Consider the following 23,948-nt stretch of genomic DNA (forward strand, 5'->3'; position numbering starts at 1 on the left):
TCCTTTAAACTTGGCTCAATCTACAGACAACAGTCTTGAAAGTGCTTTCTGTGTCTCCTTCTGGACTCCTGTTGAGAAAGGTTCTGTTCTGATTCTAAACTCATTCAGAATATCCTCAGAGAGTCTCACCTCTTCCAAGGTTTTAATAGAGAGTGTCAGTTTCCACATCCCTCTGTGGGGAAAAGTACCATGGCAGAGCACTGGAATCCCTAAACTCCCTTCTCTTCCTCTGTGCTTCCACAATGGCTCTATGGCTGACCACAGATCCCCAGGACAGTCATGGGCAGATCTCCAACTCACACATTTCCTACATCTCAGCACTCATGATGGCTCCTCAAGTCACCAGATTAAAAGAAGCCCACAACCACTCAGATTCCCAGACCAAGTGAAAGCAGTTCAGTAATTAATATCAACAACCTTTCCTCTGTCCTTCTCCCTTGGTTATGAACTGATTCACAAAGGAAAAGCAATGCCATCTGTTCCAGGAAAAGTTAAATATGTTTGTGACAAGACATGAGCACAATGCCAGCCAAGTGTTTGCAGTAATTGCTCTGTGGTTATATATAACACTGAGAAACACCCATCTGAGGCCCATGCTGAATTTAATCCCCACTGGACCCAGCATTCAGATCCCAAGCATGGATCTGTTTTCAGCAGCTGAAGGGAAACTCCAGGAAAATTGACCTTGGGCAATTCTCTCACTTGTTTATGGTTTTTTTTTTTTCTGCTTTCTGAGACAGGAGACAGTGCAGAAAACATGCACAGCCAAGTGTCCCAGCATAGATAAATCAGTTCAGACACACCACCTTCTCAGAGCCACAGTGCCCAAAGCAACCAGATATTCTCCAGCTCCTCTCACAGCTATTCACCTGGCCTGGCTGGAGCTTCTTTTCACCCACATATATGAAGGGAGAGCATTAAATCCCATCTTCCTAGAAATGCTGGAGCCCTCTCATAACTACCACTAACTGCAGCCTTGCCTTCTCCCATGGATATTTCTCAGTGTCCCCCTAATGTCCCATTAGATTTAGAAACCAGAACTTCAATCTCAGTGGCCCCAGTGAGGTGAGAATAAGCAACATCAGAGAAAGACAAGGAGAGTCAGGAGGATCAGTTTCCCTGAAGAGCTTATAGCAAAGTTATCAAATCACGCAAAATGTTTCTTTATCTTTCTTCTTCTCCGAAAGACTAGAGCAGAGGTTATCACTGAATCCTCTGAGACGTCTTTTGCTTCTTTTTCAATTAATTAGATGAATTCACACTTGGGGCATGTGGAAGGTTTGTAGTCAGACATGCTAATTTGCTGGAGTACTGCAGCCATGGTGTCCCTGGCGGGCTCTCCTTGCCTGGTGCTCCAACCCTGACCAGGTAAGAGTAGACAGGGCCCCACTTGCTGGTGCCTACCTGCAGGTGATGGTCAGCGTGTCCTTGGCGTTGATGACGTGCTCCTCCTCAGTGATGCTCAGAGTAGGAGGGGTCATAGAATAGCTGCTCACCAGATCTGTGGAGAGAAAGGAGACAGGGGATGATGCAGGGATGCCCAAGCCTGGGCCCAGCGCTGTGGGCAGCAGGGATCCTGGTGCCATGGGCCCAGAGAGGGGCAGAGGCTCCTGAAGCCTCGATCTCCCTGGGGTCTGCTCCCACAGGGTAGCTAATGCTGGCTCAGTGGGACAAAAGAGATTTGCCTGCAGCCCTCTGGCTCCAGTGAGCAGATCTTGGGCCAGGGCCAGACAGCCCCTGGGCTTTGATAGACAGCCTAGCACGGATGAGGGCCAGAAAAAGAATGGAAGACCAGAAACTGGGGAATTCAACTGTAGCCATTCCTCACCAGGTGAATGATACTGGGCTTGCTTGGACTAGGGCTCTGAAATGATTCTCTCTGCTAACCAGAAGGAGTCTGGCAGGAGATTTTCCATACACATGTAGCTTTCTGTAATCAGAGGCACAAATCAGGGATGCCCAGATACCACGAATGTGTTAGTGTGAGATGCTTTCCAGAGCAAAGAGGCATTCATGGAGTGCCCTTCTCCTGTGGTGCACTCTCAGGTGCAGTCACCTGAGTAGGACCAACCTTAGTGGATTGCAGCAGCCCCTTCCCTGTACCACCAGACAGGCATTCCAGGAGTGAAATTATCCAGGCTCAGGGACAGGCAGTTAAACCTTTTCATGTTCTTCTTCCAGCTTTTTTCAGGGAGAGTCCCACTTTTTGTGTGTTTGCATCTCTGGCATGCCAGACATGCAACCTGAGTGAGCTCCTCATGGACAAAACATCTCGAAGTACCGGTTACCCTCAGAGACTACTGTTGTTTTTTGTCAGCACAGTGTTGCCAACTGTCATTACTTCATGATCTTTATCTTAAAACTCCGGCTTCTGGAGATGTGAGATAATTCAAAAGAAGTCTTGTTGACTGCAAAAACAAGCAAACTAACTAGAAATAGAGAGGGGGAAAAATGCTATGGAATGTGAGGCTGTGACTCAGGTAGGTGCTAAATGCTAAGGAAGAAAAGAATGCAAAAATATGCTGCTGGCTTGACTTTCTACAAAAACATGAGGTTTTTTGCAACTGTGTTCTGTGTATGTCTGTTTCCTTGCCTTGTAACATTCAAACCCAGGTATCAGAGAGATCTGGCAGGGTTGGAGAGGTCTCAGGGATGTGGTGTCTCCACGTGTTTCACAAGCAGCTATAACTAACACCTTTCCTTCAGAGCTGTGACCTGAGGACTACAGGTTGAGAGCCTCAGGATGAGAGGAAATGGTCTTAGGTTGCACAAGGGAGGGTTAATATTGGACATTAGGAAAAATTTCTACACTGAAAAGGTAGTCAGTCATTGGAACAGGCTTCCTAGGGTAGTGGTAGAGCCACCATCCCTGGAAGTGTTCAAAAAACATGTGGATGTGGCACTTGGGGACATGATTGAGTGGTGAACACAGTGGTGCTGTGTTAATGGCTGGACATAATGATCTTAGAAGTCTTTTCCAACTTTAATCATCCAATAATTCTAGGCATGATTCTCTATGGGGAACCCAGGCCCAGGAGACAAGAAATGGCCACCAGCTTCTCAGCCACAGGAGTGGCATGGGTGGGTTCCAGGCTCGTGGAGAAGCCAGAGTGCCACCAGGAGAGGCTGCTGTGAGGGACAGGGCGGTGAGGGACGTGCGGAGCGGCACCGCCAGCCCTGCCAGGCCCGGCCTGCCGGCCTCCTTCTCCCCAATTGTTCTCCACTTCCTTCCCGCCTGCGCCGGCTCGGAGGTGGTGTCCCCATGGCTGCCCCCATGGCAACAGCAGGGTGACAGCCATCTCCCCCCGGAGGTGGTGTCCCCATGTCTGCCCCCATGGCAACAGCCATTTCCCCATCTCCCCCCCCCCACGCCATTTCCCGCCTCGCCTCCACTCACCCACACGAAGCAGCGTCAGCCCAGGGGCAGTCCTGGCCCCCTCCTGTGTATGTGTCCCCCTGCCACGGCCTGTCCTACAGACACCTCTCCCTCAACAACAACAGCAGCAGCACAGGCATCACTTGTCACTCAACACACGGGTCACTGTGGTCCCTGGGCTGCGTGGTGCTCGGCCACCATGGAGGACACCCCGCCATGTGCCTCCAACCTCCTCTTCCCCTGAGGAGGGGACGTCAGATGTCACACAGAAAAAATGTGCCCTGGGGCTGTGAAAATAAATGACCGCATTTTTTGTAAAATCCCTTCAAAATGTAACAAGGTTTATTAAAAAAAGGAGGCGGGGGAAGGAATCTGTTGGCTAAGCTGCGTTTCCTATTAATGCCGGACACACTTATCCCAGTGCAAACACTGCTCTCCAGATGGCCACAGCTCCCCTGCCCATCGTCCCCGGGAGCATCTGGGGGTGCCTGTCCCCCCACAGTGCTCAGCCCAAAATGCAGAAGATATTGGCTTGCACAGGGCTGGCTGGGGACAGCAAAACCTCTCATCCTGTCTGTGCTCTGGGGCAGCAAGCAGAAAGATAATCCCCAAAACTCTGGCATGGCCAGCTCTGGGCTGGCTGCAGCAGGCACTGAATTAGATCTTAAAACTGGCATGGTCCCTCTGCTTGAACAACTAAATAAGTGCCAAGGTGGCAGAAGTCTCTTGGCCAATGCTGTGCCTCACCACCGGGGCTGGGGGGAGCAGGATGGTGGCAGAAATAACCCCCTGCCTCCCTTCACGTGCTGCCTGGTGACCTGTTAGCAAACAACACCAGGGGGTGGAGGGGAAGAAAGGAAAAGTACGATCTGTGCAGGTTGGGGCTGTGGGATTCCTGCAGATGCATCCTGTCCATGGCCCTCCGTGAGTACAACAGGAAAAGGAACCACTGCTCACTCTGAAAGCACCGTGGTGCAGGGCTGGGGACACTCCTGCTGCTGGCAGTACTGCTGGGCCAGCTCTCCTTGCCACCCAGCCTCTTCACTGGCCCCACATTGCTGGGAACTTTGGGGACTCCCTGCACTGGCTCACATTGGGGACTCACTACTCACGCTGATGCCTGGCATCTTGGGATGCTGATGGCCAGAGGCACCCATGGCATCCAGGACAGGCAAAGGGATGCACAGACCCATTCCCAGACTGCAAAATCATCTTCAAAGCCATCAGCTTTCCCTGCAAAAATTCTCTATCACTCTGTGCTTGCCAGATGGATCCACCCCATTGCTGGCCTTGCCCTTTCCCTCCCCAAGGGAGCGTGTGCCCTGCCATGGCTCTCTCCTGCATTTCACTCTCCCCAGCACTGAACTTGGTGCTGGGTTTGGCCATAAAATCTCTGCTAACCGACACACAGATGGTTTGTGTCTCTGGCAAATCCCAGGGTGCGAGGGAGATGTCTCCAGAGCATGGATTGTCTCCTCTCCTCTGAGTCCCTCCTTCCCCACCTCCAACCCCTGTGATGCTTTATCTCCTCAGCCCTCCAAGCAGCTCCCGCTTTCTCCCGTACACCCAATTTTGCCCTTGCACAGGGAGAGCATTAATGTAATTAAAAAGGCATGCAGCAGCTCTGGCTTTGTTTTTTCAAGATGGTTGCAGCTTTTTTTAAGCAAGTTGGCAGCAGGATATTAAAATAAACAGAGGGGGATTGATGGGATGCGGTGAGAGGAAGCAGGATCCCACAGCCAGTCACACCTTGTCTATTTCCAGAGAAGCACATTTCCCAGCAGTTTTCTTTGCCTTGATCTTGCAGAGCATGGCTCTGAAAGGGGCCAGGCTGCACTGAGGGCCTTCTTATCACTGATGGCTGCTTCACTTTCAGGCCCCTCTACCTCCTTCTGCACCCTGTCTCCACTGCTGCTCTCAGTTGCATCCTGCATCCAGGGCTCTCCCTGCCTCGTGGGGAAGTCACGTTCACCCTGGAAAGTACTATCCATCCCAGGGCATCTCACAGACTGACCTCTTCTCTCCACCCTTGGGCATGTGGGAAAGTCCTGCACGGGGTCTGGTTTTGCCTTGCAATAGCTGCAAATGCTAAATCCCTGCAGAGCAGCATTGGTGCCAGAGCCAGCATTGCCACAGCGTGCTGTGGCTTTGGGAAGAGAGCAAAGGCTGTGTGTGGGACAAGGTACAGCATGGTGTGGTGCAGAATGGCACATCACAGCTCCTGCTCTCCATCTGCTTCCACTCACAGGAAGCCCTGCACCGGATCCTCCCCCAAACCCCCACACACCACCTCAGCCCCTCTCTGCTTCCCCTTCCCTCCCTCTCTGCTGAGTCGGCCCTGCTGACTGATTAACGGGGCCTTTCCGGACAGGGATTTTGTTCACACTCTGTCCTTCTCTCTGACTTCCTTCCCTGGCACTGGGCTGCATCACTCTGCTCACAGCCATCACATGGCCCCAGCTCATGCTCCTGCCACCCCACCTTGGGGTCCTGTGACAAGAGCTGCAAGATGACATGCACAAAGCAAAGCTGCTACAGGTGAAGCCTGTCTCCCTGCACCTTGCCCAGCCCAGCCTGCCCACCCCAGTGCTGTACTGGGGCAAAAGAGAGGCTGGAAGGGAAAAGAGCGTCCTTTCCCCCAAAAAGCTCCCCTGACCCTGCTATTGCCTCACCTCTACTTTGCTGTTTTCAGAAAAAACTCCCAGACAATGAGCATCTGTCCAACAAAGCAATGCAGGAACTCAAGATTTGGACACTTTCTAAAAAGGAAAATTTTTTTTGTGCCAGTTACTATGTGAGTAAAACTCTGCTCCTGAACAGGCAACAGTAAAATTCTGGTACCTCTCCAGCCAAGAGGGACTATTCAAAAGAGCAGCAGTAGCTAGCACTGGGACAGAAGGAGAAGCTTTGCTCTGCTCTTTCTGCAGACTTCTCCTGCTTTCCAAGCTGGACTTGTTTGAATTAGCAGCATTTTCTGGCAAAACTGCATGTGCCCCACAGGAACTAACTCCAGCACCTCAGGTACCATTTTCCCCCCACTCCAGTTACAATTCCCCACTTGCCCTGTGCTGGTACAACTCACTGCCCTTGTTCTGGAGGACCCATGGTTGCCCACAGACGTGTGGGAAGTCCTTGTGCTGGAGGCAGAGCCAGGCCAATTCCCACCTACAGGGCTGAAGTTCCCCCATAGAGCAGCTCATTCTCATGCACGGGGCAAGCATCCAACTGTGGGTTGGAGCGGCAAAGCGTGAGTGTCACGTCACACAAGGAGCAGGCAGCTGGCAGAGCAGCAGGGGAAATTTGAAGTAGGGCTGTCAGCTCCTCCTCTTCCTCCTCCCAGTGCTCTCCAGCAGGGAGGAAGGCTTGTTTTGCAGAGAGGTGAGATATCACACGAGGCTGAGAAATAAATGTCAGGCTCCAGCCGATGTAGGGATGAAACACCAGGTGTCTTTTCTCCAAACTCACAGTGGGCAAAGTGAGCCCCAGACAATGGGGGGAACTGACACCAAAATAGAGCAGGTTCTGCCCAGCAGCCTGTGCCCAAAGACTGCCAGGGTAGGGTGACAGCCACCCAGGCCCACAGTGAAGATGGGAGGAAAACAGAGATGGAAACAGGCAAATGTACAAATGAAAAAAGATCATGATAGAAAACTGAAAATCGCCCCCAAACTATGTGTGTGCACAAGGACAAAGAGAGCAGACCCCTTCTTTTATTAACCTTTTCAGGTTCATGTTCCCTGTCCCATAACTCAGGGTTGACCCTCAGTTCAGACCTGCCTCAGAAGGGTTAAACAGAGGGGCTGTGCTTCTCAGTGCAGGACCAGCCCCTCTGATCCCACACCCCCATCACAGTCCCACACACCCCACAGCTGAACCCACACACCAGGGGCTCCCTCAGGCCTTGGGCAGCTCCTTTCCCTTCTCACAGTGGGCAGTGCCAATGGCAAGGCATTGGTCCTTTGGTCTACAAATTTTTGTCCATGGACCTCAAAGCCCTGCAACACCACCAAATCAAAGTGGGGTAGAATTGTATCCTTAACATTTTATGGGGACGTTCCCAAAGCACCAGTGTCCTTTCTCAGGGAACAGAAAGGAAAAATAATTATAGAAACTCAGTCAATACAAACACAGAGGTGACCATCATTACAGGGTGTCTGATCCTTCCTGTCCAGCACCAGAAGTGTGAGACATCATCTCAGAAGCCACAGCCAGAGCAGCATCACCCTGAGGCTGGGCATTCCCTGCTTCCCCAGCCCCTGGCACAGCTGCACACCCAGGGCCTGTGGCTCTGGCCAAACAGGCCTCAGTCTGAAAATCTGCTTGGCCTCACCGCATGCACCCCAACAGGTCTCTTTAGCCTCTCATGGGTGATAAACTTTAATTAATTGGTTCTTTTCTGGTATCTTGTAACCACCTGCACTAATGGGTAATGAGGCAAAAAAAGGCACATGGTCTCTGGGCTCCTTCAACATTTCATCTTCCAAGCTGGGTGTCCGTCAGGGAAGGGAAACAGAGCAGCTCAAAAGCAGAAACCACTTTCAGGAGAGACGGGCTGTCCCGAGGAGCAGTTACCCGTGTATCTCCGGTCCCTCGGTGCCTCCAGGCAGGGATTTATATCAGGGCATTTCCGAGCCAGCTGCCCTGGGCAGCAGAGCACAGCTACACCCAGTGCCTGACCATGCTCTCACCTGGTTTTGGACTCTGCAGTGCCCCAGGGTCCTGCCCCACGTCATCCCACAGCATCCCAAAGCGGGGTCAGCGAGCGCCTGTCTGGGAGCGTTTATCTGTCTGCCGCTCTCCCTGGCAGGAAGCACTATCTCACCATCGCCCTGCTCGCTCCAGCCCGGTTTCCTGCTCCATCCTGCCAGGTTTACCCTGCTTTTTCCTCCTCCCCTCCCCCTGCCCCACGGCTGTCAGGCCATGTTTGCATTTCTGTCTCCTGCCGTCTTTCCTCTCCCTGCCCGCGCCCCCCCGCGCTCGCTCCCCGCTCCATCCTCCCCGAGAGGCTCCGTCCTGAGCCAAAGTTAGCCCGTGTCAGGTAGCCACATGTCCGGCCGGGGGCAGCGGGTCAGCCGGGGCCACCCTGCAGACCTCCTCCAGGATCTCTGCTGTCAGCAGCCTCCCCGGGCCCCAGGGGAGCGCCTGTTTGCTGCCCTCGCTCCGGCGAGGGATGCTCCGGCACATCAGAGGGCTGGCTTCCCCCCGGTGGCCGCCGGCCCACCCTTTCTGCTGCGGCCAGGCCTGGCCAGACGCTGCTTTGTTTGGTCCTCCATTCCCCGGATCGCTGCGCGTTTGTTGGCTGCCTGCTCCTGCCCGGAGAATCCTTTTCCTGCCTTTGAGATAGAGGATGCTCGAGCCATCTGTGTGTTTTATTTCCTTGTAGAAACTAACAAGCCAAGGATTGCTTCCTCTCCCTGACATTTCAGAGGGCAGCTCCGGCTCAGCGGGATGCGCAGGGAGGGGAGGGGGAGCCCAGCGCCTTCGGACAGGAACAGGACCTATTCTGTCCGCAGGATTCACTCCCTAAGGGGCAGAAATCCTCAGACCTACCCAACAGCCTGTGGCAGCTCCCACTCTGCCACCGCCGTGGCTCTGCAGGAGCACTGGGCGAGCTGTCCTGCTTTGCATACATAACCAGCCCTCTTCCAGTGGCCCCTATTAACTGCATGGCTAAACCCTTGCAAAACTCAATTAAAATTATCCTCCCACATCTTAAGGACTGTCAGGTTGCTTCTCTTCCTGTTTTAATTTACTTCTTTCAAAATCTCGCCCTGCTCACATTCTCTGCCCCAGCAGGGTGTGATTAACGTGGTGTAGAAGGAGCAGAGGGATCAGATGGCTTTAGGGGACTGATATCAGCAATTAACACTGTTCATTACATCTCTGACTTGAAGGGATGCAAAGGATGGTCCATAGCTTGTGTGAAACGAGTGTTGGTCCAAGTCCACTACTTGGCATAAGGTAATGCCAGCACAAATGCATGGCCAGGGTGGGCTAAGGACATCCCCTGGGGGCCCTGGGGGTCTGGGATCTTTGGGTGAGTGCCTTGGGAAAGGCTGGTACTGCTGCTCCCTCCAGTTCATCTCTTTGGATTGCTCGGGGGTTGCCTGACCATTGCAGGATTCAGAGGTTAATTCTACCTTGTGACTATCCAGGTGCAACCCCAGGGGCTTTGCTGGGCTGAGGTACCTCTGGCAGCAGTGAGTACAAACCCATGGAACCCTAAGGACACATCTTTGGCCATTGAGAAGGAATGGCAGCCCATCAGTGATTAAAGGAAAATGATGGAATGAAATTACAACCCGCTGCTTCTTACACTGTACCTGTGGAGTTACGAGGCAGATGACCAAGTGCCTCTCCATGCAACTCAGCTAAATTGTAGATTTTTCTCTGTGGGATATCCACAGAGAGATTCCCAAAGAGAAATAGCTCCCAGAAGAGAAGTCACTACCAGCTCTTATACTCCATGCTCCTGGACATCCAGGTCCAGCAGTCTCTAAACCACCCACTGCTACAACAGAGTGGATACATCAAGGATCTTCCTGTCCATGCCAGGGCAACATCCCCTTTACCAGAGCTCCAGCTGCCCCTGCTGGTGCTGCTGGCAGTCCAGCAAAGCCAAGACCCGTTTCAGCCCCTGGGAAAAGGCTTCTACCCACAGCACCTGGACTTTGCTGCCTGAACGCAAAGGGAAAAGCCTGAGAAAGAGAGACTTTTAGATTCAACATCATCAACTACAGCTCCATCATGAGCCATTTCCAGAGGATCAGGTGAACTCCTGCTGAAGCAAACTGCAGGTGTGCTGTTGGGGGAAGATGGAGTTCAAGCCATGTGAGGCCTCAGCATCCAACTCTCACTGGGAGATGGGGAGGCAGAGGCAGCTGACCGGGAAGTCAGACAGAGCCCGAGGGTCGGCACTGAGCACAGAGAGAAAAGGGCAGTAGCATTTGGAAAGAAAAAAACAAATCACAGGTTTGCTTTTTCCTTGATGTGTGTGGGCTTAATTGCTGGCCTTTGAAGTTTAACTCTTCCCAAGACTGTTGGATTATGGACAAACTAAGCAGGACACTGAAAAAACCCTGTATGCCACCCAGGGCAGGTTTCACCCTTGTAAGCAAAGCCTTGGATGCCCTGCCTGCCTCCTGCCCAGCCTGCTGTGCCAGACTGACTGTGCTGGGCTTTTTCAGGGGTCTTGCAAGACCTGCAGCTGTGCTGGGAGACAGTGTACCAAGTGGAAAAGACCTGCTCCCCCATCTTCATGTCCCTGGAGTCTCATCCAGATGTTTGCTACTTAGCTGTGAACTGAAATCAACTCAGAGCCCTCAAACCAAATAGCTGCCCTGGAGCTGGCAGTGCTTGTCCTCTGCAGCATAACCCACCCTCAAGCTGATCTGCAGCTGTGAGGTGCAAGTGAAGCTGATTGATAAACAGAGTAAGTGGGGAAAAAATAGTTTTGCAATTAGATTATTATCTTGGCCTTGGAAAACCTGCATTCAACTCCCCATCTGCTTTTGGCTCCCTGGCAGGCTGTCATACAGCTTCCATGTACCTCCATCCCTGCCTGAGCCACCGAGGGAAGGGCAGCAGAAACTGGGCTGCTCTGGCTTGGAAAAATGTTTACTGGTGCAAGAAAGGAGGAATCCTTATTCTTTCTAATGAAAGGTACACAAGGAACAAAGAAAATTAATTTAGCCCAGAGTCAATGCAACATGAAAAAGCTACGTTAGATGAGGATGGGCGTAGAAAGTAGGAAGCACAAGCAAAATGCAGGAGGAATTTAAACTTCCTGATTATCAAAGAGGGGGCTTCAAGCATGGAATATAATCTAAAAATAATAATAATAAAGCAAAGAGAAGAGTGATCAGGAGCATAGAGAGAGCTGCTGCCTGGGGAGCACGAGCCCTCCTCCCTGCGTAGCCTCTCCGTGCACACCTGCACACGCACACATGAGCATCAGCACGACCCTGGGTGGGGTGGGCACGAGGAAGGCCAGGAAGATCACAGCACACACTCTTCAAAGCAGAATTAGTCATCAGAGGTAGCGGCAGAGGAAGGAAGGCTCAGGTACGAGGTCAGACACAAGCAGTGAGCGCTGACGGAGGAGTTCTGAGCGCTCGCTGCAGATCTAAGAGCCCTCGGTGCGAGCAGGACGGGAGGTGGGATCCCTGGGGTAAATGCACCTACAGCACGTTGGAGGTAAGAAATTTCAACTCTCCGCTGCACAGCTCAGCTTGGCTTTCTGCCATTCCTGAAAGCAGCCAGAGCTGCCCAAACCCAGAGCCTTCCCTGATGTGGTTAATGAAATCTTACTCTGTTCTCTGCAGAATCCCCAGGAGGGATGGGCTCTAAAGAGCACAGCAAAGCTCTCCCCCCACACAGGACTTTGCTGGGCTGCACCTCAGCCCTGGGTCAGTGATCCCATCTGCTCCTTGCTGGGCAGAGACTTGAAGATGCAGAGACTCAGGGCAGTGGAGGAAGGCCTGGCCCTGTGGGGCTGTCCAGGGCGTTGATGGCAAGTCACAGATGCACACGCTCCCAGTTTCTCTTGGCACAGAGCTGTGACCACAAGCCAGGACCCGCTGCAGCAGGAGATGATAATCATCATCTCTGAGAGCCAAAGTGTATTGGGGCATTCGCGTCACTTGAGATTAGCTGGCTGTTTAACATCTGCACAGATTTCTCTCTCCACCTCCACATAACACCCCTTGTGCAGCTATGAAACTAACTTAATTCCCTTCCAAGAAAGGCTGAGCTGGAAATGTCACACTTTGTATATCACAGCACAATTCCTACAATGAAAGGCCCAGCCTAAATGGCACTAGAGGACTCTGACGCTCTTTGAAGGCCAATGAGCTAAACCTCCTTCTTCTGCTTTTTAAAAATAGCTTACACCCAGGGTGACCAAGTTGCATAAACAAGCAGTTACTCTCTGTTAGTGGCAGAGGCTGACTGTTGTTTTCCTGCTCCAAGGTGCTTCCCTTGCCACGCAGCGCAGTGGGAAGAGCACGCAAGCGGACGCGCTGGGGAGGAAGCGTTTACACATGCTAATGACTTCCAGCCAAGGAGCACCAGCACCAACAGGGAAATGGTGCTAAGGAAACAACACGCCACTTCCTCGGCTCTCCCTCTTTGGTCACCATGAGGCATTTGATGCTCAGAGCTGTGGGGTGATGCTGGTGATGGCCTCTCCAGCTCCCTGGAAATTCAAGGTGTGGATGAAGGAAAAACACATTGGCTTGGTCCACAAATGCAGGAGAAGCTGTTTGGGAGTAGGGGTGTTTTGGCACCATAGTGGACCAAAGGGGCCGGGACAGACACTGGCCCTTCCCCACTCCCAGAAATGTGTGTCTGGAGGCCAGAGTCCTTCCAAGTGCCACTCAGGTTTATTTCATCATACACATCTCTCTTTATGCCAGAACAGGTTTCCTAAGTTCATGTGGGGTCCTGTTTATTTTTCTTTTTTTTTTTTTAAATCACTATTGTATTAAGAAGTGTTTTTCTTTTGGCAAAGGTTACGGTGGGGCCAACGCTGTGCGAAGTCTCCTGCCTTCTATCACCACTAAAACCTCTGAGCCAGAGCTCAGCCCAGCCACGTCGCTTATCTTCAATGAAGGCAGGCTTGGATTTCCCCCTCCATATAAAAAATAGATCCCAGCACTCCCCCTCTCCCCCAGTGCATTCTTTCAAATGCCACCCACTCCTTGTTATTGCTGGGAGGCTGGAGAGCCAGGGATTAACAGCCTCAGACTACATCAAGCTTTATTTGTCTAAGCAGCCAAGGGTGAGGAACAGCCATAAATATTGTGAAATGCTGGACGTTGTGGAGCGGCATGATTGGGCAGCACAGGCACCTTGGCAGCAGGGATTTCATCTTGGGCTGGACACAGTCCTGGTGTGACTGATGTCATTGGAAAGGTTCCTGGATCCCTACAATACAGGGGCTTTGAGGAATATCAAACTCCATCCCCATGTTTAAACTGTGGACACCATGCTACACCCAGTGCAGCACTAACAGTGGTGCCCCTGTCAGTCCTTGTAGCACAGGAGTGAGCAAACATGGTCAGGAGAATCCAGCTTCAACACTGTCACCCAAGGGGACACATCCTGGGTCTGAGCCTGCCTGCCCAGAACAGGGCACTGCAGGATGTGCTGCAGCTGCCCTTCCCTTGCACTGTGGGATGCCATGGCACAGAGGGGAGATGAAAGACCAGGATATGCCCTGATCCCATCCCAGCATCAGCAGTACTGCCAGAGCCAGCACTTACAGCCCAGCATCTGCCAAGTCTGACAGTTTGGCAACAGCCAACAAACCCTGTGAGGAGGCACCAGGCCCAGATGCACACTCTTAACTAAACTGCTTCACAAGGCATGGCCAGGTAACTCCTTTTGAAGGCAGTTTCTTCCCCTGTGCTTCATCCCAGCACAAGGAGCATGCACTGCTTGCCCAGGGGTGAGTGATCTCCTTGGTGTGGATGTGTGCCCCTCCTGTGGGAGCATCCCACTGTGCAGCTGGCTGCCATGCTCTCAGACATGCTGTTAAACCTCTGCCCTTTGCTTCCCGAGGGAGGGCCAGGCTGCAGTGTGGGGAGGGGATTGATGGCCACTCAGACCCAGTTATGTCCCTCTGGGGACTCTGCTGGGGCTGGGACGAGGCAGGGTGTGAGTGATGGATTTCTGTGGGCGCTGGATGCCGTCACCTCTGCTGGGTGCCATTTCACTTGCTGCCATCACTCTGAGCTGGCAGTTTCCAAATCTGAGTATAATCCACTGTTTGTGCCCAACATTCTTGCCTCAGTAAATGTCAAGATTTACTGTCATTCATGGAAACTACTGGCTTGACCCACACTTATGTCAGTATTTATTTTTTTAGGTCACTACATCTAACATCCATCTCAGTGGACATCAGTACTTCAGAAATGGGGAAAACAAGTTACAGATGAGGAGCTAAGCCTGGAGCCAAGCTTCACTATCAGCACACACGTGTGTCTGTGCAGACATATATATGGTGCCCCCAATCAATTTGAGAAATTTGTGGAGAAATTTCCAGGCTCTGCTACATGGCTCTGTGTTTTTTTGTGGAATAAATAAAACCAGTAAACCTTTTACAGATTTCCCTGCTACATGGAGAGCTCAAGTGCCTCTGAAACTCAGAAGGATGATGACCCCAAAACCCTCCATGGGACTCGTGAGTCTTGTGAAGGTGCAGACAGCCCTTCATAAATCTGTGGAGCCACTGCCCAGCTCGGGGCACCTCATTGTGCCCTGCAAGGTTTGCCAAAACCCAACTTGCCCTGCCAGCAGCTGGCATGGAGAACCTGCTGCAGGATGGGGAAGGACCCAGAGAGGAAGGGGACAGTGACCAGGGGAAGCTGCCAGGGGCACTGCTCACTGCCTACCACCAGCTGCTCAGCAAAGGCACCATGAGCTTGCAAATTCTTTATAAACTTCCCACGTGACACAATAACTCAGGGGCCAGATTCTAAAGCTCTTCCTTCTCTCTACTCAGACCAAGCTCCACTGAAGTCACTGAGATATTGGCCTAAATACAACTGAAGGAGTTCAGGATTTGGCCCAGTAATAAAAACTTCCTTCCTTTGTCTACTGCTCACTCCACACGATCCCACTGCCTCCCAGCCCCTCCTGGCCTTGTCTCTAGAGGCTGGGGCTGTCACTTGTTTTGATGTTGCTCTTTCATTTTACCCTCAGCCAGACCATGCCAGTCCCCTCATGCAGCTGAGGTGGAGGGAGTTTGGTTGGCCAGTGAGGAAGAGGGGGAAATTGTGGGGTTAAATACAGCCTGGCTGAGGCACAGAGCCAGTATTGGGACCATGGATGCATGCAGACACTGTGCAGGGTAGGAGCTGGCTGTGCCATCACCTCCCCAGTTCTTTCAATGCCTCCTTGAGGACAGGCTGGAGCATCTCCAAAAAAGCCTTTCTTCCCCCTGCTGAGCATAGAGCAAATGCCTTGGGCTCTGCACCAAACTTATGTGAGGGAATGGGTGAGATGACTCCTGCCCAGGAAAGTGCAGCAGGAAGTTAACTCATCTCACTGCAATGACACATGCTAGAAAGTGACACCATAAGAAACACATATAACTTTAAACAAATAACTTGCAAAATGAGTTTTGCTGCTTTTTCTGCCTCGAAACAGCCAGGAGGATGCAAATCCCTGTCATTCCCCAAGGGTATCTCATCCTCAGCATCACCATCTGAAATGTGCACTGGGGTTTGGAGCAGGAGCTCCTGCTTCCTTGCCAAGTCCGCCAGCCTTGCACACACGTGTGACACTGACACAGCAGCACAGGAGCACACAGAGTCAGATACAGAAATTCCCTTTGCACCAGTCTCCCTGCCTGTGCTGCTTAGTGGCAAAAAGCAACCACAAAAGGGATTTGCACTCGGCTGAAGCAAGAAGCATTTGGTGCTGAGGTGCCACCATGGCTTGATGATCCAAACCTCAGTCTTGAACTCATGGATGCTCATGTGGGTGACATGGTCAGATAGCAGATGGCTCAGGGAGAACTGACACAACCCCTGTGAGTTCCTGCTGAGGTTTTGCATCTTGCAGTGAGATTTTTAGCATTCCTCAGCTAAGACTGAAACAGAGGCTCACTTTGGAGTGTGCAGCTCTAACCACCATAGGGAACACAGAACTCTGAGCAGCAGAGGAATGGTGGTCTCAAGGTGCCAGGCTGTGGCACAGCCTTTGCACAGGTCTGTGGGAGCCCTGTGCCATCCAGCCTTGGCTGAACCAGCTCACCATGTCCTGCATCCCAAGGCAAAACACAGCAACGCCAACCTGGGCATTCCACAGACTGAGAGCACAATGCCCTGGCCAGTGGCAAGGGCTGCTGTGCTTAGGGTGTGCCTTTGAGTAAATAGTCTTGCTGTACATTCTAAAGTACATTAATTGCCATGGAAACAATGCTGTTACTGGTATGGCAGTGGTGGCCCCAACAGATGCAAGGCAAAAATCAATGGATACATTGACATACAAGATGTGTTTCAGGACTTTTGTGGTTTTGAGGCTGGTCACCATGGGCACATATGAGAGAATGGCTCAGACACTGAGAAGATGCCATCTTCCATGGAGAAAAAGCTGGGGACAAAACATGGAGGAACATCTCCTTTGCTGTGTTCATCTGCTTCGGCAGCACACTCCTGTATGGGATCTGCTCCCAGTACTGATGTGTGTGCTCAGCTTGTGGCACTGGTCATCCCTCCCAGCTCCTGCTGAAGCATCCCAACCCTAGCTGCCCTTCACATCCCCATTGCCAGTGAGTACAAAGTACCTGACCTCAGACCTTGGCAGGGTGGCTTTGCTCCATGCCTCCCCTCTGCCTGTCCATGGCCCCTTCCAACCAGCTCAGATGCCTCACCAAAAAGAAGGTAAAATAGCCAGTATTTCAGATATAGAGACACACACCATCATTTCTTGGTCTTCAGAGTCTTTTTAGTAGCCCTGGGAAGGTTTGTACACAGAGCAGCATAAAGGGAAAGGCTGCGAGTGCCCTTCCCACCCTGCCTGGCCGTCCCCAAGAACCCGGAGCAAAGGGCAGCCCTGGCTGTCCCCTCCCAGCCAGGGCAGCGCTGCCCTGTTCCCTGCCGTGCCGCCCATCATAAAGGGGTCCCTGAACTGTTATCAGGCAGTGACAGTTTCCGCCATCAGATTCCTCCTGTCCGTCAGGAAAGCTAAATAAGGAACATCGTTCAGGCGGCTGCAGGAAGAGGGGAAATGCAGGGACATCCGGCCCAGCTGCCAATTTTTCCTTTCCCATGAACCACCACTGACCTCTGCCAAGGGAGAACCTGGACACCCAGCCTGGCATTGGCACTGCTCCTCTTTGCTTAACTCTTCCCTGGGGATACCCTGGCCCCCAGAGCCTGCTGAGCAGGTGGTCTCACCAGGCAGGGCGGTGTGGCCATGGTGGAACAGAGCCTGGGCGCTGTGTCACTGTTGCTGGCACTGCAGACCACGGCAGGCACACTCGGTGCACTGGCTGGCATTTTCCCAGCCAGGAGAAGGCTTAAGCCCTCCACACCTGCACATGGGTGGGCAGCTACACCTCACACAGAGACAACAGGTCCCAGAAACATCGGTGAGCTGCTCCATCGCTTCCCTCTTTGCATGCACCTACACTAGGAGAAGAGTCAAGCTTATTCTTTCACCAATTCCTCTGAAACAGAACTGGGGTTTTCCAGGCTCTGCCAGGAGTTGTAACCAGCACACAGGTAAAATTTTATCTCATTTTTCTCTGCTCACTCCAGGGCTGTGCCCATCAGTAACAGGGACCAGGACAGCCTGCAATCCACTTGCCCCTTTCTCCTGGTCTTTCCTGTCAACAGCCCTGGAGTCTTTGCTGTCTTTCACTGCATAGAACCCAGGCAGGGGAGCAGCATCTGCCTTGTTATTACATGCTCAGATACAGGAGACCATAGCACTTAAGTTTGCCTTCCCCATTCACTGTGTCCTCCCTGTTTGCCCAGAAAGAGCCTTTCCTGACCCCCTAAACCGATCCTCCCTCATTAGCACATGACGTCCGTCCCACGGCACCTCCAGGTTTGGCCGCAGAGGCTGTGCAAGGAATCCTTGCCCTGGAAGGAGGGGGCAGAAACACAGCAAGAAAAACAATTCACTCGTGGGAGAACTTGTAAGGTGAAATACAAGTCACTGGTTGAGACCTGTTTCTGCTACCTCAGCAGGGAAACGACTCCAGGAGAGACTCCAAGACTCCCCACTTAATATCCTCAGCTTATAAAACTTAGTGGGAGTTTCAGCACCGGCTGCTGCAGGGCCAGGTTTTTCACCCTCTTTCTGCTGAACTTGCACCTAGAGATGGAGTGATTTGCTGGACAAAAGGAGCGGCCACGCTGGGCTCAGGGCTTGTGCCTCCTCGCCCACTTGACCACAGGCCACCTCCGCTTCCACTATTCTGCCTTAACAATGAGGCACCGCAGATGGGCAATAATGCTGCGCCGAAAACATCAGAACTATTCTGACCAAAGAGAAAAAGCCCCCCTGGGACCTGGCTAACCCCCTCTTTTAACAACGTGAAACGAGAAACAAAGGTCTGGGATAGCCAGAGGCAATAAAACCCCTGGAATTCATTTAACCAGTCACTAGATGCCAGTGCAGCTGCAGCCGTATTTCTTTCCTAATGAAGGACAAAAGCTCTGGCCCAGGGCAAGGCTCAGCTCTGGTCTCCCCGGAAAACCGTGGCATGCACCAGGAGGTCATGTTCCCCCCACAGCACACAGCAGGAGTGGGACATGTACCTGGCTGCTGCCCCTCGCCCAGCTGGAGATTTGCAGGAGCTGCAGGAGAAGCTGGGGCAGGTCAAGGCAAAACACGGCACTGGGCACCTCTGGCTCACAGTCCAAGGTGGGAAAGGGGGGTTTTCAGCTTGAACCACGGATTTTCTCCTTGCAAACCCATTGCAAACCGATATTTTTCCATGCACAACTGCCCGTAGACCCAGGCAAACATCTCATACCCCCAAGGCCCTGTGAAGGTGAGCTCCACTGCTGCTCAGCAGTGTGCAACAATCCACCAGCCTCCCAACACAGGAATCCACCAGGAGCTGCCTTCTCCAGGCAAGCTGTGATTTTGCAGCCCTCAGGCACTATGCCCCAGCCTGTCAATCCCAGCAGAAGAGCCCTGCAGCTTTAGTCATTCCTCACATGGAAACCACCAGCACTGCTGCTTCCCCACCTTCCCTGGGCAGTGCAGCCTGTGGGCTCCAGCCATCACAGGGCTTTCTGCTTCTCCCCGCACCTGCAGGACCTCCCCATCACCCCCAGCTCGTTGCAGCTTTCCCCCCCACCTGGTTTAAATGCACAGCCCCCCCCCCAAACTGGGAGTGAGGAGTCCCCTGCCTTGCACCCATCCTTGTGGGCTGTTTCAGTCCAGCAGGTTAAATGGCAAAGTCACCTCTACTGTGCCAGCTGGAGTGGCTGAGGGAAAGGTGGGTGAGATAGGTGCTATCCCCAGGGCTCAGCTTGCTCCCCAAGGCTGCTGAGAGCTGGACAGACCTGGGGACCCACCAAGAGTCCCTCCTGCTCTGCAAGGCAACCTCCTGAGCATGGTGGGTGTCCCCCATGGTTTTAGAGAAACTGCTCCCTGGCCACGGTCCCCTCCCTCCTGCTGCTGTTCCCGTGGGATCCCGCTCTCCCCTTCTTTCTCCAGGAACTGCCTCGGGATGCTGGGAACAGCCTGTTCCCTCCTGGCTGGCTGGGAGCACCTGCCCTTCCCACGCCTGCCCCGGAAAGCACCGCAGCAACGCAGGGCCAAGAGAAACCCTGGGGACAGCGATCCTGCATGGAGCAGCCCATGGGACACAGGCAGCAGAGTGGAATGGGATACACTGGAGGAAACCCCGGCCACCCTGCCTGCACTGGCTGGGGACATTGTGCTGCTGGAGGAGTGTCCCTCTGACCAGACGTCAGTGTGAGCTCAGTGACGCCCTGGTGGGTGTTTGTGCAGGCACTGAGCCGCGGCCTCACTTGCCCAAGCCAAATCCCAGGGCGGTAGTTGCAGCTCACTCATGTGAAATCATCCTTAAGCAGACAGCAGGGCACAGGAGCTGTGGCTGTCCCCTCCCTGGCAGCCCCCAGGGACCGCAGGCTGCATCCCTGCACACACCCACTCCCCTTGGAGGCCCTGGCTCATCGCTGTGGCTGAGCCTGCTGGGGCTGCTGTGCAGTCAGGGCTATTGAATGAAAGGGTGTTGCTGAAATGGCCCATGTTTATTACTTGCAATAAAGCAACTGCTTCAAATCCCAGCTGCACAGGCAACTGTTGCTGCTGGCACGGCCAGCGGGGGCTGTCCGAGCCCCGGCCGGGACTCGGTGTGACCCGGGAGGGGAGCAGGCAGCAGCAGCCAAGGCAATCGGCTCCGGTCCTACACAAGCACGGGCCCCTCCCTCACACCACAGCCATACACCCTTGGAAGTGTCCCCAGCGGGGTTGTTTGGCTGTGGGGGGCTCAGCACTGCTCTGTGTCCAGAAGATAGTGGCTCGGGGAGCACAGGTCCCTCACCATTCACAAAGGGTTACCCTGAGAGGCCAAGATGATCTAGAATGCTGGGGCTGAACCTCTGCCCCCATCTCACTGCCTGCACAGGGCAGCTCCCCAGCTCCTCTCCATCCTGAGAGCACCATGGAGCTGGAATGTATAAGAGCTTTGTGCTCTTACACACAGCAGTCTCTAATGCTGGCCCATTTAAACAGGCACCAGAACAGTGGTGCCAGAGCAGACCTTTCATGATCCTGAGATGATTATTTCATCCTTCACAGGTGGAGCAGTCTCACACACACATACCTGCTTCCAAGGGGACCAAATATTTGCAGCCCATTGGGATTATGGTTAATGAGAAATTTGTGGGTCCTTTACACGCTGACAAATTGTCCTCACTGATAGGATGGAAGGAGGGGAAGAAAATCCCCGTGGTACCATCCCCCAGTTGAGCTCCGCATTGCCCTTCATCACTGCACTAATCAGGCAGCACCAAGAGCTTCAAAGCTCTGCTCAGCCCTGTGCCGGCGAGGCCACACAGCTGCGCTGGCCAGAGCCTCCCAGGCACTGCTCCTGCACCTCCAGGAGATGAAAGAACCCAGGCGCAGCTACACTGTGCTTTACAAATTACAAAGCTAACAAGAGAGCTTTGAACAGTTGCTCCTGCTGCAATGCTACCAGCAGCAGGTTCCTTTCTGCCCAGCCTCTGTGAGCATCCCCTGAGCTCTGGCCACCCGTTGTGTTCTTTGGCCCCAGGACACCAGAGCCATCAGCAGGGTTTTGGGCAGAGCAGGTTGACAGTGACACTGCTGGTGATGCCACACCTGCAGCTCTCCTGTGAGCTCATTTCAACGAGAGCAGCAAATGCCACTGGTGATAGCGAGTCACTGAGCTGATGCTACAGAGTATTCTACTTGTCCTCCCAAAATTCATCCCCACGTTGCAAGCTTCCACCATTACTAACTTTCTTTCAGTCTTGCTCTGATCTGGGCTATAAATGCTTTACTTGTGCGAGCAAGAGCTCCTTTGGGGGTATCTGGTGGGGTGTCCTGTCCCCACTGCCCTGGCAGCGCCCACGCAGCTCTGCCCCGTCTCACGGGCTCTGCTTGCTAGAAGGGCATTGCAGCTCCAATCTCTGCCGTGGTTCTGCACTCCCTGCCCGAACAGCCTTTTGCCATAGAAGTGCAATAGGAAGGGAAAGCATTTCACTGGGATCTGCCTCGGTGACTTCCGAGGCGGACCAGAGCAGGGACAGGCAGGCTGGACAGCCTCGCACGGACCCCCGCCTCCTCCTCGCGCCTTCCTCCCCGGCGCACACAAATTAATGGCTCTGTGCGTGAAACAATAAATAAACAGAGCCGGGACTGGCCTCCAGCCTGCCCTCCGGCCGGGCGCGTCCCCGCTCAGTGGCATCCCTCCCGCGAGTGTCCCGTGGGGCTTCTCCCCGCTCGCAGGGACACATCCGCGGCAGGAGCACGGCGTGGGCTCCCCGCGGCCGCGCACCCCAGGGACCGCGGCAGGGTCCCCCTGTCCCGTCCCGTCCTGTCGCTGCGGGTACGCTGTCACCGCCGTCGGGGACACCCGGGCGGGCACCGCGGTGCGTCCCTGCTGGGGATGGGGCGGACTGAGCCGGTGGGAGACGGGGCACCCCGGGGCGGACTGAGCCGCTCCCCGTCGGGGATTGGGGTCGCCGGGACCGGGAGCGCCGGTCCCCGCCGGGGATGGGGGAGCCCGGGACGGGCAGCGCCGGGACACGGCACATCCCGGTCCTGGCGAGGGAAGCCGCGGCGGGCAGAGCGGGTCCCTGCGGGGTCTGGGCGACACGCGGGCGGAGCCGCCGAGTCCCGTCCCGTCCCGTCCCGCCGGAGCAGCCCCGTGCCCGGCGCGCCCGCAGGTGCGGAGCGGGCATCAGAGCGGACAGCGCAGCCCGCAGCCCCGGCAGCTCACCTGCCTCCGAGACAATGCCGAGCCAGAGCCAGAGGGGCAGCGTGCAAACTCTCCTCATCTCCGGGGCTGCCGGCAGGTCCGTGCGATGCGGAGCGGTGCGAGCGCCCCGCGCCCGAGCTCTGCTCCCGCCGCGCCCCAGCTGCGGCGACGCGCGGCGGCGGCGGGCGGGGAGCACCGGGGCCGCTTCCTTTTCCTCCGCCCGCCCGGGCCGCCCGCCGCCCTCCGCCGAGCCTCGGGGCGCCGGGCGGGCGGGGCGGGACGGGGAGGGGCGGGCGGGGAGGCAGAGGGGGCTGGGGGGAGCGCACCTGCGGCTCCGGGCACCGACGGGCAATCCGCGCTCCCCGCAACAGAGGGGGTGCGCGCATCCCTTCGCACCTGGGTGTCTCCACCTGTGTGTGTGAGTCTGCACCCCCTGCATCAGGGGGAAAACTGTGTTCCCCACCCGTGTGCGTGGCTCTGCATCATCCCTGACCAATGGGCACATAGACACCCCCACACCTGTGTGTATTTTCACACCTGTGTGCACTCCGTGTGTCTCCCTGCACTTGTGTGAGAATGCCCACACATCGCCTGTTTCTTGTCTGTGCCTGGGTGCACATCCCGGCCTCTCGGAGCAGAGGGAATGCACACAAACACGCTCTCAACAACAGCACACATGCACTTCATGCGATGGAACGCATGTCGCACCTGCCTGCACACATCCCTTCATGCCTGTGCACCCTCTCAGCTCCACACCTCACACCTGTACGCACACACCCCGGCACACAGTCCCGCACACACCCCTTGAACCCCCTCCTCCCGCACTCCCCGGGGCACACAGAGACACACACGGACTTGGGTGTGCTCACACTCGCACCCTTGTTCAGCGGGGGTGCAGCAGGGTCCCCCACTCACGCCCTCCATGCGTGTGCGGTGCCAGCAGCATCGAACAGCCACGCTGTCCCTCGGCACCGCTCGGTGCTGCAGCCGCTCAGTGCTCTGGGGGTACACAGCGAACCCCGCACGGTGCTCTGGGGACACACACCAAACCCACTCCCGCACGGTTCTCTAGGGGTACACACCGAACCCCGCACGGTGCTTGGTGGGTACACACCGAACCCGCACGGTTCTTTGGGGGTACACACCGAACCGCACTCGCACGGTGTTCTGGAAGTACACATCAAACCTCGCACGGTTCTCTGGGGGTACACACCGAACCCCGCACGGTTCTCTGGGGTACCCACCGAACCCAGCCCGTGGCGCCGGCAGACGAGCGGTGCCGCCCCAGCGGTGCCAGCGGCGCTGCCCCCACAGCGCTGCCACCGCCAGCGACAGCGGCGCTGGCTCGGAGCGAACTGGCTGCGAACGCGGCACAGACGGAGGCGATGGCAGAGCTCTGGGAGCGCGGGGGCACAGCCGGCTCAGCCCTGGCCAGCTGCCCGTGCACCCAACGAGCGCTGGACGGATAAATTAACGCGGCCCGCGCAGCGCCCCCGAGGATTATTCATTAGGCTCACTTTTAGGCAGTGAAGAAAGAACCTGAATGAAAGCCATGTGCTCATGGCTTCAAAAAGGCAGGAAAAGTTCTGGTGCACTCAACTGCTCACGTTGCCAAATCCGCAGAAGAAA

General features: G+C 54.6%; 1 protein-coding gene across 4 annotated transcripts in view; it reads right to left on the bottom strand.

Annotated features, from left to right (window-relative positions):
- FLT4 (fms related receptor tyrosine kinase 4) overlaps positions 1 to 22,464 on the bottom strand; it is a 57,129-nt gene extending 34,665 nt beyond the window's left edge. For all 4 annotated transcript variants that reach the window (XM_059483461.1, XM_059483460.1, XM_059483459.1 and 1 more), the window contains exons 1-2: positions 22,341 to 22,464; positions 1,405 to 1,501 (exon numbers count right to left, since the gene is read on the bottom strand). In XM_059483461.1, the coding sequence (XP_059339444.1) occupies positions 1,405 to 1,501; positions 22,341 to 22,398 (155 nt within the window). In that variant the 5' untranslated portion in view covers positions 22,399 to 22,464. The remainder of the gene's footprint in view (positions 1 to 1,404; positions 1,502 to 22,340) is intronic.
- Positions 22,465 to 23,948: the final 1,484 nt, after the last annotated feature.

This window comes from Ammospiza nelsoni, chromosome 16 (genome assembly GCF_027579445.1).
Source record: "Ammospiza nelsoni isolate bAmmNel1 chromosome 16, bAmmNel1.pri, whole genome shotgun sequence".
Lineage (NCBI taxonomy): Eukaryota > Metazoa > Chordata > Aves > Passeriformes > Passerellidae > Ammospiza > Ammospiza nelsoni.